Source organism: Callospermophilus lateralis, chromosome 9 (genome assembly GCF_048772815.1).
Source record: "Callospermophilus lateralis isolate mCalLat2 chromosome 9, mCalLat2.hap1, whole genome shotgun sequence".
NCBI lineage: Eukaryota > Metazoa > Chordata > Mammalia > Rodentia > Sciuridae > Callospermophilus > Callospermophilus lateralis.
The window spans coordinates 69499158-69514884 of NC_135313.1; the positions used below are offsets into that span (position 1 = coordinate 69499158).

The 15727-nt window shown below is 38.5% G+C and overlaps 1 protein-coding gene across 2 annotated transcripts in view; it reads left to right on the forward strand.

Annotated features, from left to right (window-relative positions):
* Positions 1-15727, forward strand: part of Itgb6 (integrin subunit beta 6) — a 120927-nt gene that overhangs the window by 90619 nt on the left and 14581 nt on the right. For both annotated transcript variants that reach the window (XM_076865655.2, XM_077110283.1), the window contains exons 11-14: positions 2548-2682; positions 2887-3301; positions 9293-9515; positions 11867-11964. In XM_076865655.2, the coding sequence (XP_076721770.1) occupies positions 2548-2682; positions 2887-3301; positions 9293-9515; positions 11867-11964 (871 nt within the window). The remainder of the gene's footprint in view (positions 1-2547; positions 2683-2886; positions 3302-9292; positions 9516-11866; positions 11965-15727) is intronic.

A 15727-nucleotide genomic window follows, 5' to 3' on the forward strand; every position in this document is an offset into this window, starting at 1 on the left:
GAAAAAAAAAAAAAAAAACCCTCCATTTCACCCCATCAATTTTGAAACTCACTTGAAGGGGAAGGAAGCAACAAATTCCTTTTCAAATATTTCATTTCCTCAGAGAATAAAATAAAGATGCGTCCATTTAAATTCTAAGAGGATGGAGTTTTTCTCACTGATGATCCTCAGAAATTTCTGTTTTCTTAGCTCACATCAAAAATTAATCACCACATTAGCTCATGCTTGAAATTCTTCCAGACAGGAAAGCACATCAACAAAACACTATAAAAACCTTCCTCCCTCTCATGCAGTAATTAAAGTTTTAATGTGTAGAATCAAATAAAATTACAAAGCAATCCTTCACTGGATTATAGCATTCTCTGTTTTCTTTAACCCAATACTTTCCAAAGTGTTGGCCACTAACATCTCCAAAGAAATCAAGCAAATTAGAAAACAGTGAATAGTCAAAAATATTTCCCCCTCCCGCCTGACGAGTCTATCCATGCCCCTGCTTGCTTTGCCAGAGGTTACGTCCCACTTTATGGTCCCAAGTCACCACATAAGTTACAGTGCAGTTGAACTCAAAGCATTAAACATTTGAATTGAATCTGTGTCTTCATTTTACTCTCCCAAAAATACCAGTAAGTATCCATTATTCTTCTACTAAACAATCTTGGTCTAGAGTTATTGGAACTTTATGATTCAGGGTGAATGAAGTTTGTGATCAATCATGACAAAAGCAGAAATTATTTTTCTACTATGTTATTTTTAAATGTATTCTAAAAAAGACTTTAAAATATAGAGACCTACAGACTGAATTTCTTTTTCAGTCTATGAAAAAAAAGGAAAGACTATATTGAGAGAAAACATAAAATCCATCTGTTTGACTTCTTATAGGGCAGAGGCAGATGTGTTTATAGTTTGTGGCTATAAACATTAGCTGAGTATTTTATGGTGCCATATTGATATTTTTTAAAATTTTAAATACTGGGTGTATACTCATCTGCCTATCTCTTACTAATTTCCTCCCTTCCCCAACCACATAATAAAGGCTCCTGAAATACCAGTGATCCCAAGGGCAAGCTCCTCTACTGGAATTTAAACTCTGGGAAGGAATCCACTGGTTTATTTTAGTTGTCCTGGCTCCTAGGAGATGTTCAATCAGAAAATGAATGAAATAATAAAAGATACAAATTAACATGTATGCCCTTTCCTTGGGAAATTTACACTAAAATATTCCTGGTCCAATTTGCAGTGATTCTCAATCATACCAATGCTGAGACTTCCTTCAGTTAGGTCAGATGATGTCACTTACTGATCCTCATTATGGATGTCACCTATAGACACATCCCTCATTTCTCATTTAGCTCCTGGAGATTCACTATGCATCTCCAATGCTACTTTTGTCTTAATTCTTGATGATTTCAAAATAAACAGAATTTGGAGAAGGCAGGGTCATCTGACTCTGGAGTTAGCAAAATTAAGTTTGAAGCTAAATATGCTTATAAAATGCTTTCAATGAAATGGGTAAATGAACTCAAAAACTTTTAGATGAATTGAAGTTTAACTTACTTCATAATATTTTTAAATTCATTTTTATTCTGTTTTTTATCTTTAATAATTTGGTTTTATCCCCCAAAATAAGTACATTGATGTTGTAAGTTTATAAGAAATAGGAAAAGTAAAATGATAAGCTTCTGAGAACAGAAATTCAGTCTCATCCTAGACTTGACTCTACATTAAATGTACAATAGGCACTCAATGAATTCTAATAATGGCTTTAAGGCAGTTTCCCCTACATTTTGCCACCTCTAAATCTTGGATCGATTTGTTAATTCATGGTGCCTTACAACCACTGCATGCCAGGTGGAAGTCATGACATGGTTTTATTGACAGTTGTGATCATTGTCACTTCAACTCCTAGAATGCATTGTTGCTATGTAAGTGCTAAGTTTAATTGCCATTTTAAATATCTTTGAAAACTTTGTCCTATGAGTTGATATTAAGATGAAAGTTATTATGTATGCAGAAATGTACCAAAACAGAGCAGCAGGGTGTAAATTTGATATCAGTGAAGCAAATATTTCTCGTTGGAGGAATGGCTGCAATTCTGAAAATCTTACAAATTGACAAACAGTTACTTTATGGGACCTAAGAAATGAAGGCACTTACAAGTAAAGGAAACTGTTATTATATTTTATTATCAAGATACAAGCAAAAAAATTTGTCTTTTATATGCCAAACTATGCAACACAGGAGAATTTGCTAAATGCTTCAGAATGGATGGAATTATTTTCGGAGCATTGATAGACTAATGACTATCATAGGTTGTGCAGAACCACATGAGTTATTTTTATCATAGTTTATCATGTGATAATAGCATATCTTATGATTAATGGTGTCTTAAATTCAATATTGATTGTCATTTCCTTGCTTGATTAATTATATGGTAAATTTCTTTTAGATCCAATTTAATTTTATTCATTTATAGTTTAATGACTCGGTTTCCTCTTCTGGTTGTACTTTCTGTTGTGACTTATTTAACCCTTTATGTCTTAATTCAAGGAACTGCGGTCTGAGGTGGAACTGGAGGTATTAGGAGACACCGAAGGACTCAACCTGTCCTTCACAGCTGTCTGTAACAATGGCACCCTCTTCCCACACCAAAAGAAATGCTTGCACATGAAGGTGGGAGACATAGTAAGTAGATGGACAATGCAGTTGTATGAAAAAAATATTAAGATGGTCAGAGGTTAGCTTAGCATACTGGAGCTGGGCTCCTTTCAAGAATTTCAAAGATTTCCTAATAGACGCTTTTGGCAAAGCTGATTTCCGCACGGCCTTGTTTCACCTCCTGCAGGTTGGTGGTCGGAGGAAGTAGATAATTGGTATTTTCTTTTCCAGGCTTCATTCAACGTGACTGTGAGCATACCCAACTGTGAGAGAAGCAGGCGCATTATCATAAAGCCTGTGGGGCTGGGGGACACCCTGGAAATACTCATCAGTCCGGAGTGCCACTGTGACTGTCAGAAAGAAGTGGAAGTGAACAGCTCCAAATGCCACAATGGAAATGGCTCCTTCCAGTGTGGGGTGTGTGCCTGCAACCCTGGCCACATGGGCCCTCACTGTGAGTGTGGCGAGGACATCCTGAGCACAGATTCCTGCAAGGAGGCCCCCGATCACCCCTCATGCAGTGGAAGGGGCGACTGCTACTGTGGGCAGTGCATCTGCCACCTGTCTCCCTATGGAAACATTTATGGGCCTTACTGCCAGTGTGACAATTTCTCCTGCGTGAGACACAAAGGGCTGCTCTGTGGAGGTAGGCCACATCTAAAGGCATCTCACTGCTATTCAAATATCAGGAAGGGGCTTTGCATCTTTTCCACCTTCAAAGATTCCTGGGCATAGTGGGTGTTCTATAAATATTTAATGATCAACTTGGTGGGTTAATCTTTAGATTTAGGATTACTGAATCTTCTCTCGCATTTTTCTTGTGGCTTTTTCTAATCTGTAGTTATCACCCAGGGTCCTCAAAATTGCCTGTGATCTGAATTCCATTATCTTCCAGAATTTTCTGGACCAAGCTGATGGGTGTGACCCAACTCGTAAATGCCTATTGCTTTGCGAAAATAAAAATTAGACTGCTAAAGGGGCATGCTTCCAAGGACAAGGAGCACAAGGACACTAAATGGACTCTCATAGCCTCCACTCATTCCATAGATTTCTATTAAGTACCTACTATGTGATATGTATTAGGTTAGGCAATAGGTCTAACAACAATGAGTAAGAACATAAATGAGAAGCCTATGGAAAGGATGAAAATAGAAAATTTCTTAAGAAATGAAGAAAAGTTTAAAATAGAAATATTTGCATTTTAATATTATGTATAGATGTAAAGTAACTAGAGTTTAAGAATTTATTGCCTGACTATTATAAAATCATTCTGATATTTATACACATGTATTTAAGAATGGTCTATGCAGACAAGATTACAAATATCTTAATATATTTTAAAATAATATAAATTTCTACTACAAATGGAATCTTAACTGACGGTTGAATGTAAGCTCTAATGTCTGAGTTTTTCACAGTAAGTAAGCAAATGGCTCTTCAAAACAGACAGCCATTATCTCTACAGAAAACTAGGCAAGTTGTGTTTTCAAACCACAGCATTAGGAACATATAAAAGAGACCAATTTTCAGGGAGGAAAAACACCTGAAAGAAAGGAAGCCACAGAGAATTCCAAGCTTTTTGAATATCATTTGATACCCCTAGGAATCCACTACCTTTCATTTCTCTGCTGCAGCTATGGCTACAAATGGGATCTTCTGAGAAAATCCACTTTCTCTCGCCCCTGTCCACAATACAGAATGAAAAACTCAGAAACTTTGTTTCCTAAGCTTATTTTTGTCTTTCCTTTTTTGGCACAGGATAAAGGGGCAGGGGTACTGTCAAACCCAGGACTTTGAGCATTTGAGGCAAGCACTTCACCACTGAGCTACATCCCAGCCCCTTATTTCCAGATTTTATGGGTGTGCTTCCAAGTCCATAAACTGTCTTCACTTGATGCAGACAGGACACAACCTGGAAGCAAAAAGAAGCTACCCAAAGGCTGTCACCACGTCATAGAAAGAATATATCTGACAGAATTCCACACTGCATTTCTAATACAAGTCTTTAAAAAAATATATACACATTTAAAATAGTTACAATTACTTTCCAAAATATGCTAAATGTAATATAATCTAATAGCTATACTAACACCAGCTGTACATCACCCTTAAAGTCCTGGATCTAAGGAATCCAAAACAGCATAAATTGCTCATGTGCTCTGCAGCACTGCGCTCCCTGACTGCCTTTCATCTTATTTTATATACAGGGAAAAAGGGAATAAACGCAAAAAGAGTTGACCTGCTCTGTTCGTTGTAGTTACGAAGATCCGACAATAGGAACTTTTTTTTTAAATCAAATACAGCAGTTGCTAAAGAAATTCTCTTTAAAGAAAAATACAATCAATGATTTCTTCAGCTAAGCTCAGAAAATTTCACCGATGTTCATTTCCTTCATCCTCTGGAGTACATTATGATCCTCAGCCACAACTGTTTCTATGAAGCTATTTTGTTGATTAGTAACATCACAAAAGATGAATAGTAATTTTCTCTTTTAAATGTCTAATGAAAGTAAATACAGCCAAGTGCTCTGGTGCACACCTGTAATCCCAGTGGTTCAGGAGGCTGAGGCAGGAGGATAGCAAGCTCAAAGCTAGCCTCAGCAAAAGCAAGGCAACTCAGCAAAAGCGACTCAGTGAGACCCTGTCTCTAAGTAAAATACAAAATAGGGCTGGGGATGTGATTCAGTGACTGAGTGCCCCTGAGTTCAATCCCTGGTACAATCCCCCCCTCAAAAAAAAAAGTAAGTACAATTCTTCAAGTTTTCCAGGTAGTTTTGGAGTATCTACTATGTGCCTGGCACTGTGCTTAGAGAAGGGATAAAAATCCCTGCTCTGAGGAGACACTGCTGCTGCTGTTGCTGCTGCTGATATTTTCCAAGCAGACCATATATGCCCCAGCCTCACAACTTGGGCTGATCTCACTTATTTTACCACTAATACACTTGGCAATGTGCTCCTTTTCTGAAGGGCTATTATCACAATGTTCCTTTTCATGCAACTTCTTTCGTCCATCTGCAAGCACTCAGGCATACAGGGCTCCATTGATTTTTTTTCTTGCCCAAATTCCATTAGTCTCTTATATTTTGATTTTTAAGAGACTGGAAGCAGTAACAGGAAAATGGCATTAGAGAAAATACTTCCTGCCATTATTCACTTATACTTGTTTGTCAATGGCTTTCCAGAAGAATCTAGCTCTCTAAAAAGATCTTGGTGATTTTTCTGAATCTTTAGTTATCATCTTGCCTCTATATAAAACTTCTATAGGAAGGTGCCGCCACTGTTGTTGCTGCATGAACAGGTGCGTTAAATAATTGGTTTCTTGGATATCAATTAGCAACTTCAGTGACCAGACTGATGGTTCTGGAAGGTCAGCAGAAAGGAAGGTTTCTAAATTTGAAAGGAGTGCTTTGTTTTTGCTGTGATGGTTCTTTTTTCCTGCTCCAGAATGGGTTTTCTAAATTTCTGCTAAGTAATTCTTACATATATAATACTCTTGGGCATTCTTGAAACATTTGGAAATGCACATTTCATTTTGTAATATGTATAGATTATATTAATTATTCAGATTAAATTGTAATTTCAAAATTTCTCCCCATTGTGAATGCAAGTTTCCCCTTTTGCTAAGGAAGAAATCAAAAAGTATTATAATTCTGAAGATCACTTACTTATGAAACTTAAATTGGCTCAAATTACTTAATTATTCTTAGCTCTGAGTTAATTGGCTCAATTATGAATTGCATAGGTTATGAGATACAGTTGGAATGTCTTAATGTCATAGATCCAGATAAATTTTAAATCATCTTTTGTTAGAGGAGTGTACCCTCCTTAGTATATGTAGAGAGAGAGAGAGAGCAAGAACAAGTTAACATACACACAGATACTATACACACACACACACACACACACACACACATATAGAATATGGATGTACCTGTTCCTACAGCAGCAACACCTTCCTATAGAAGTTTCATATAGAGGCAAGATGATAACTAAAGATCCAGAAAATCACCAAGATCTTTTTAGAGAGCTAGATTCTTCTAGAAAGCCATTGACCGACAACTGTAAGTGAATAATGGCAGGAAGTATTTTCTCTAATGCCATATATATATATATAATATGTGTATATATATATATATATATATATATATATATATATATATATAGTGTGTATATATATATATGTATGTATCTATAATGTATCTATACATGTATATATGTATATATATAATATATGCATGTATAAACATATAACACACACACACACCAGGAACCCAATTTCAAAACCTTTGTGGTTATCTTTGTTATCTTTGTGTGTATGATTTTGACTGGGCAGAGATTAAGCCGAGGACTCTCCTACTCTCAATCCCTTAGACTCAATCATGAAGAGAGAAAAGTAATCAGCTACAACAGCAAAGTTTGCAAGGATCCCTTACTCCACAGTGAACTTGACAGTGCCTCTTACAAATAGAAGCATGTTTCGCTTGTGATTTTTATTTTTTTTTACATCTACTTTGTTTTCAGTAAAGGTATAAGAGTTTTAATACTGATGAATACTTTTGCTTACAGGTTTTTGCTACTGGATAGTTTTAAGGAATAACGCTGATAACTAGCACTTACGTAGTGCTTAGTGCTGGGCCAGGCACTGTTATAAACACTGTTAGACACCATCTTAGGTAATACTAAGTTTTGCTGGAAGATCAAAACTTGTGGGGCAAAATGCCTGAGTGCACAGTTTTTACTTCTGAAGAAAGTATCAGTTAGGAGACTTTGTAAATAAATGTTATTTGTTTGGAACATCAAATGCCTATTTAGTATACTGGGCGTGGCAGGCACCCCCAAAATGTAAGGAGTGGACACACACCATTATCTTAAACACGTTTATCATCTCAGAGTATTTCATATACTTTTATGTGGCCAGATCTATAAGGGACTTGCAAGATTAGATGAGACGTTTGTCCACAGCTGGTTTCCGCGTGCCTCCTCCTTGGAATTGTGTCTGCCCCAGGCTTCTGCAGCCACCTTGCTCCTGCTCCCTCAGTCTCTCCTCTGATGGCCTTTTAAATGCCAATGCTCTCCAGAGCTTTTCTCACTCTCCCTGCTCTCCCTAGATGACCTGGTTCACAGTGGCCTCGACCACTGCCTTTCCCTCATGGATGCCCAACCCCAAACTTCAGGCTCATATTCAGCCACCTTTAAGGATGTCCTACAGGCCCCTCAAACTCAACAGACCCAGAGCTCTTTTTCCTCTTCCGCTTTAGATCACTACCATGTGCCAGGTGTTGGGACACAGCAGTGACCATGAGCTGGCTTCCCTTCCAGGTCAGTGGAGAGCCACATCACTCACTAGCTCCCAGCCTGATCACCTGGGGAGGATGCCGTTCCTCTTTGGTTCTCCTTACACTGCTCCTGGTAACTTCGCACCTTACCCTGGGCACAGCAGCCCTCACTCTTCCCACTGACACTATCATTGTTGTTCAGCCCTCTGTTCATGGAAATCCTCTCAAATGGTTTTTCTGTCCTGGTTTGACTCTCTACTGATGGCAGGATATATCTAGACACACGTGGATCTGTTCAGGGCTCTACCCTTCTTAAAATTTCATAACCTCCAGGATCAAAGTTCTTACTGTAGTGCTCAGCCATCTCATGATCTGACTTCTGGCATTTTGTTGACCTTTCCATCCTTCCTTCTATCACATCCTACAAGCAGCATTGGCTCCTGCCATATGAGACTGCTACAGTTGTTAAGCAAGCCACATGATTTTACACTTTCAGCATTTGTCTATCTTTTTTTTTGCCTGAAATGTAGGTAAAACTCTTCTTTCATCTTCTACCTTCCTTCAGTCCAGGTATCACTTCCTTTGGAAACTTTCCTAAATTTCCAGTTTAATTGGGAAACTTTTGCCCTGTATCCATAGACTTATCACACTGTTTTGTATTTAGTAATAGTAGTATCTATTTGCCTGCCTCCTGTACTAAATTATAAATTCAGTGACTTTGTCTTATTTGATTCTCTATCCTCAGGCGTAATATAACCTTTGGCACACAGTATATACTCAAAGTTTGTTATAAAACATTGAACTTGTCCAACTCTCATTCTATGCCCATGGGACAGCTAACTGGTGAATGCAGAAGTAGGAGATTCACACTGTATCTCATCCTACCAAAACCATTGGAAGTAGATTTGTTCCCTCTGTTTTTTAGATGAGACTTTCATGATCAATCAGCTTGATGATGTAGAAGGGTGGGCATTCATTCAAACCTGTCTTGCATCTCCATCTTATGTCATATTAATTAGAGGCAAAAAAATCAAAATAACAATTAAGTATATGTACATATGTGCACCAAGTAGCTGCTATAGGTTTGTCTGGATTCTCTCATTTCATCTGGTTATTAATTCTCTCTGCTATAACATCAGGTAATCAAGTGGATCTTCAGTTAGGAGACCAGATCAATAAGCATATGCAGTTAGCAAAGCATATTAATAAAATGTCTACACTTACACACACACACTTTTTTTCTCATTTTGTTCTTCAGTCTTTTTGCTAGTATTTAAAGGCAAAGAGAAAAGATGCCCTTCCCCGCAAGCCTACAGATGGCTTTGACCCTGGGCAGCAGAGAACCGAATGCGTGTTTTACAGATAACGGAGACTGTGACTGTGGCGAATGCGTGTGCAGGACCGGCTGGACTGGCGAATACTGTAACTGCACAACCAGCACGGACTCGTGTGTCTCTGAAGACGGAGTGCTGTGCAGCGGGCGTGGGGACTGCGTTTGCGGCAAGTGTGTTTGCACAAACCCCGGAGCCTCGGGTCCCACCTGTGAACGATGTCCTACCTGCGGTGACCCCTGTAACTCAAAGCGGTAATGTCTCTATCGCTTTAGTCCCTTTTGTGGAAAACGTTCCTCATGATCAAAGTTCTAAAGACATTTTGTCAACTCAGACCTCAGAATGTCTTTGCCGGGTTTGGTCTCCAGGCATCCATCGAAACAAAAACCCACAGGGCCCCTGTGATCCTCAGCCTGGAACAACAGTCAGTCTCTGGCTGGAGGCTTTCTCAGCCCTGATTATCCAGAATCACAGTCAACATTTCTGCCTGAGACAGCAGGGGGAAGTGGAGCTGATGTCCCACACTGATAACATCTGATGGCCTCTCAGTTACAATACCAGCCACACAGAAGGAAAGCCCTGGAGGCATCCTGCTGACACCCACAGGCAGTCAGTACCTTTTCAGGGGAAACAGACAAGCTTCTTTCTTATCTAGAAGTTCATAGCCTGACCTTGTGGGATTCTTCATATCAGCAGAATCAGAGAGGCAAAGAAGAGCTTAACTTTCCATTCTGCCTCCATGCTCTTTGGCACCTTTTTGTCCTTGTCATTGTAGGTAGCTATTGTGTATTGTATTTTTTAAGACTATAAGAACATTTTCTTATTTTCCAGTAAGAAAACTGTTTCTTTGGTTAGCAACTACCTTCTTCATGGAATTGGGGCAAAATTTGTCAGTCAAGTGAAGCAAGTTTCCCAGAAGGCTGTTAGGGTGTTTCTTAAGAGGTTGGTTGTCACTACTTCTGATACCCCAAAATGGTGACATTTGCATATCCAATGCAAATGGAGTGAGAAAATCAATTTTTTACTCATTGATAATTCACCGTTTAGGTGTCAAAACTTCTCTGTCAGTATCCCTGGAAATCTAAGACAAGTGCCAAAAGCATGGGCGCATGAGCAGAATTATTTGAATAGGATCCAATGTAAAGTGTCCCTTCGCGATGTTCCTTTCATTATTTTTCTATTTCATCTCCTCTGTTAACATGGTTCAATCTTAAATCTGACTTGGAAGATATGAAATTCATACTCAAGTAGTTCCAATTTGGGAATCAGAGTGATCTTGATGTTTACGTTAGATGAGTCTATTCTTCCATTTATCCGTGTGTGTTCGCTTATCAAATAGATATTAAGTGCCTACTGTATGCCAAGAATGTTGTTAAGCCATGGACATGCAGGAAAGACTGAAATAGTTATAGTTTCTACCTTCACAGGTGCTGAGAGACCAGTGGGCAAGATAGAGGTTTTTAAAGTAATGACGGTGATGTCTGGATTGCCAGTTTCAGGAGGGGATACAGAAGGTGCTGGCAGCGGGGAGGGGCATCGGTCCAGCTGGTGCAGTCATCAGTGAGATGCACAAAGGAGACTTTAAGGGCTTCCACCATCTCCCCCAGACCCCCACCAAGCCACTCCAAATAAATACGTAAGCTAGGAAAATGCAATACACTTGCAGAGCAAAAGCGACTTCACAACAAGATTTATAGCCCCACTCCAAAAACGTTACCACTCCTAAGTTTTTCTGTAGAGGAGTTCTAGTCCCCCCACTACAAGGGAACTCTCTAGACTAATGTTAGGAAGGTTTGGTTGAGGAGATGCAGCTTCAGCTGAGCTTACCAAGCACTTATAAGAGTGCACATTTCCATGTCTGGGGGGAAGGATGCAGCGCCATGTATCCCCACCGTGAGAAGGCTTTTGTTGTTTTGGATTACTCCAAGCACCATCTATTTGCAAAATGATTTGCAGCACAAGATTAATTCAGGGTCTAATTTTACTTTGTTCCCTAGACATCTTTAAGGTAGCTTAATTTCCTTATGTCCTTGCAAATACACTTTTCTGTAAATTAATGCAATCTTTTATTAAAAAGCTTGAGTTAATGAGGATCCAGGCTTAATCCTAAGCTTTTAAAAAATGCTCCTATCGACACTTGAATTTATTTAAAAGCATAACAGAAGAGAGAATTATTAAAATAATCATATGTGGCATATATGAAGACTACGAATCATTCTTGGGATTCTGGTTAAGATATAGATTAAATTTAGAACTTTGCCTAGTCTCTAATCATATTTATAAATGTAAGCTTTCCCTGGAAAAAGTAAAATGAAAATATAGCTAAATCAAATATCAATCAGAAGCAATCGCTACAGAAAAATGAGTATAGCAGCAATTATCAGGGATGGCTCAGGGAACATTGATTACTGAGTGGAATTCAGAATAATTCAGCATCCTCTTGGATATTGCCTAACTATCTTTCCAAAAGTGACAAAAGGCCAGTGTCATTAGAAAGATACTCTTGTAGCATAATCTACAACCAGAGCATAAAGCAATATTCTAGCTACACATCTATTTCCACCAACATGAACTGATAAACTCTGTTAATTCTGTCTGTCTGCAGGAGCTGCATCGAGTGCCACCTGTCTGCAGATTCCAAGGCCCAAGAAGATTGTGTGGACAAATGCAAACAAGCGGGCGCAACTATCAGTGAGGAGGAAGGTGCTGCTTGTCTTAAATGGCTTTCATTTCCTTTGCGTGGTTCTCCAGAGGCAGAAATGCTATAAATCAAGAGCCTTTCTGGCCTGACCCCATTTGTACCAGGGCATTAGATCACTTCCATTCTTTGTTTAAAACTGAGTGCATTCTATAAGGCTGAAAACTCCATGGCTTGGGATTTAAAATCCCAATTTAAAGTCATGGCTGTTTTATTGGACTTCAGCTCTATCGGCAAGAGTGTCAGCATTTCACCTCTGCTTAACAAATGCCATTGTGGAGAATTCCAGAATGCTATATTTTCCAAACTAGAAAGGAAGAAAATTGAAGAAATGACCAAATGTTAAGCCCCCAAACCATAAATTTTCCTCAATCATCTGATTGCCTTATTTCAAGATAAGATAAAGGCAGCAGTAAAATGGTTTTCCCGATTGTAGCTCCCAGATGCTAGGCAGGTTCTGGTCAATGGCCATTTTTCCTCCTCTCAAAAGCGTTCACTTCCCCTCCCCCACATATGGTACACCCTTAATTTCCTTTTTCCCCACCCCCAAAATTCAGAAGTTCCTGTCATCTGTAACTGCTAAGCAAATTGTACTCTTGCTTTCATCTGTTATTTTAAATACAGTTACTTATGATAAGATTCTTCATAATGGCAAATATTTCAATCAATTGCATTTTAGCTAGAAAGGCCATTCTAAAAAATAATTTGTGGACTTTAAAACAAAGAAGATGACTGATTCTGCCTAAAGGGACAATCTAGGAAAATTTGGTTTTGTATCATCACAACCCTGCATTATCATGCTGCTCAGGTAGAATTGCTACTCTGCATGCAATAGCAATGTGACCAAGATCTATCTCAGGTGAAGGGAAATAATCAAGACAATAATTTATGACACTGTAGGATATGTATTTTGAATAGATGGAATTAGAATACGGAAATTAGTCCATTTCCAAAATGGAATAATATAATGACATTTATATTCTTTTGAAAATTACTTGCCTTGTTTCAAAATTGAGAGTTCTGACTGCACAGTTGAATTACCCTATGTGCAGGGATGTGATTAGTGCTCATAAGACCCCTCATCAGTGCTTTTCTGGTGACCAAAGATAAACATGCCAAATAGCAGTAAATGGGACAAGATGGTGTGTACCTTAAACGAATACCAAAGTTAAGATACATTAAAGCACTGAGCGAAGCAGCATTTGTGGGCTGTCCACATTAGTAACTAGTACTGAGTCTCAGCATTTCCTTCTAGGTTCATTTCACAGCAAACAGTGGGAATATTTACCAGATGTCTCTTAGAAATGAGAAAAAAATTGCAGAAAATGCCTACAAATGACTAGAACTGAATTCACTAGCAACATGGGAAATCAAATGTGCTGAAGGAAAAAGGGATAGAGCCTTAGAAACATGTAAATCATGATGGTTTCCACAGGGTTGTTACTATGTTAAGTACACAGTTTTCTGAGTAGATTGTCAAATGCTTGGATTTCAGAGGAAGGCCAGTCTCCAGAGGCATTTAGAATATTTACATTATTCTTTTTGTGTATTTGGCCCAGTTATCTTCAAGAGAGGGGGATTCAGGTATTTCCAACTTAGGGGTTGAAAATAATAATTGGATTATTAATACCATTTAATCTGGATGGACTTGAGAGAAAAAAAAGGTATTTGTCAGACTGTAAATTTAAGAGCCACTTTGCCAATGAGCCTTTTTTATAAGCCATGTTTTGAATGAACCAGTTTTGTTATTGCTCACACCTCCTTGAACGGATCACATCATATTTGCTCTTTCACAGGGACTTTTAGCAACCCATCTTTCCCCCACTAGGACATGGAGAATAAAATAAAATAAGCATAACTTTACTGAGTGTGTGAATTGATCCTAAATTGTGCTGTCAGTGACTTGGGCAGGCACATCTAAGAACATGTGATTTAATCTCACTCTTCCTTTTACTGAGTCATGTTAATTTACCCCAATATCCATGTACTCGTAGAGTGTTTCTTGGAACACTAGCTCTGAAAGCATTCAATGGAGAAAAGCACCCATGGTCATGTAAATGTTAGAGATGGGAAATTAAATTTTTTCCCTTTTTTGCCAGACTTTTGAGAGTTGTTGTGCACATTAAATTAAATATGGGTGTGAATCACCAGGAGGGACGAAGGGAGGGATTCCTAAACATGTTTGACCACAGAACCTCATTTTTTTCCCTTGAGAAACTGTTTCCACTGAGAATTGCTAATTGATTCCAAAACTGAGGGCTTAAAGCACGTGGTTGTCTTGCCTCAGTGGTACAGACAGTTTCCATTTCCACATCCTTCCTGACCTTCTAGCCCCAACCTCATCATTCCCATTCTCACATTTCTTCCTTCTCTGAGAATGATTTCCTTGGGCCACCAGGAGATCACATTTTCACTGTATTATTCTAGAGCAGCCATGTGGGCACTCACAAAGGAGAGTAAAAAAGAAAGGGCCATTTTTTATGAACAACAAAAGAAAACTTTAACAGCTAATTATGCAAATCTTTCATTGCACATTTGATAATACTTTCTCAATACCCAAACACTACAAATAAGGCTATGTCTAGAGCCATAACAGTTAGGAAAAGGAGTGGTGGAGTAATTAAAGCAAGATGGGAGTCGTGACTCAAAGGTCATACTGGCAGTTCCATTAAAACTGAAGTAATCCTGGTCAAAGAAAGTAAGCCTCCCTGTGCTTCAGTGCAGCTATTTAAAAGAAAATAAAAAAGCAGGATTAATATTACTGAAATGGGTCTGATAAGCCATCCCACACATTTCCTACCTGAGAACAGAATGTTTCATTAAGTGTATTCAAGGGAGCAGGATCGGCCCGCATGGCCAGGGCACAGAGGGAAGGAAGACAACATGGCACTAAGAAAAAACACATTCCTGGAGACTTTAGGAATCCCAGGTGATTGGAGGGATGAGGTAGGCAGCTGTGGGTGAAGACCCTCAAAGTGATCGAAGTATGAATTGTATATGCAGTGTCATTTGCAATCAAACACATGAAATGACACAGATTTCACTAATCACATGTTGCCCAGAGGTTCCCAAACCTTCTAATCAGAATCATCTCATTAAACTGCTTATTAAACCACACACTCAAAATCCAAGTGCCCATGTGTATACCAGCCCTTCACATGCAGCCCTGTGCATACCCCGAACCCGGGGGGGCAAGTCCTCAGAATCCATCTTTTCAAAAACCCCAGGTGATTTAGACAGTCATAAACATTTGGAAATGACCAATCTAGAATGGTTTGTAATTAGATTTCTTCATATTCCTATGTAAATAATGTTTTCAATGAGTTCAAAAACAGTTTATTCTCTTCAATCTCTTGTCTAAAATCTTAATTATAATGCTAAATGTTTACCAGTCCTGTTTTCATGAATAATACAAGGCACACTTCTCACAGACTTTACCACATTCTTATCTTACAAATTACATGGAAAGACAACAAACAATGACCTATATTTCTATCTTTCCATAGCTGTAGCACTTTTGTACCCCAATGGGCTATTATTTTTCTTTGTAAGGAGCAGGGAAACACAGGCAGATTCTGTTTCATTAACACCTTGTTGTTTTTAAGCTAATGAGAGAAGTTATAAATGTGTCCAAGATTATTTGGAGTGGTCTCAATTTTATTATTCTGACTCATTGTGTCAAACACACTAATATCTAACCATATGTCCCAGAAGTTTGGGTTAAGAGCAAATGCTCATTCTACTTCAGGTTTCTGAAAAACAGTGTTT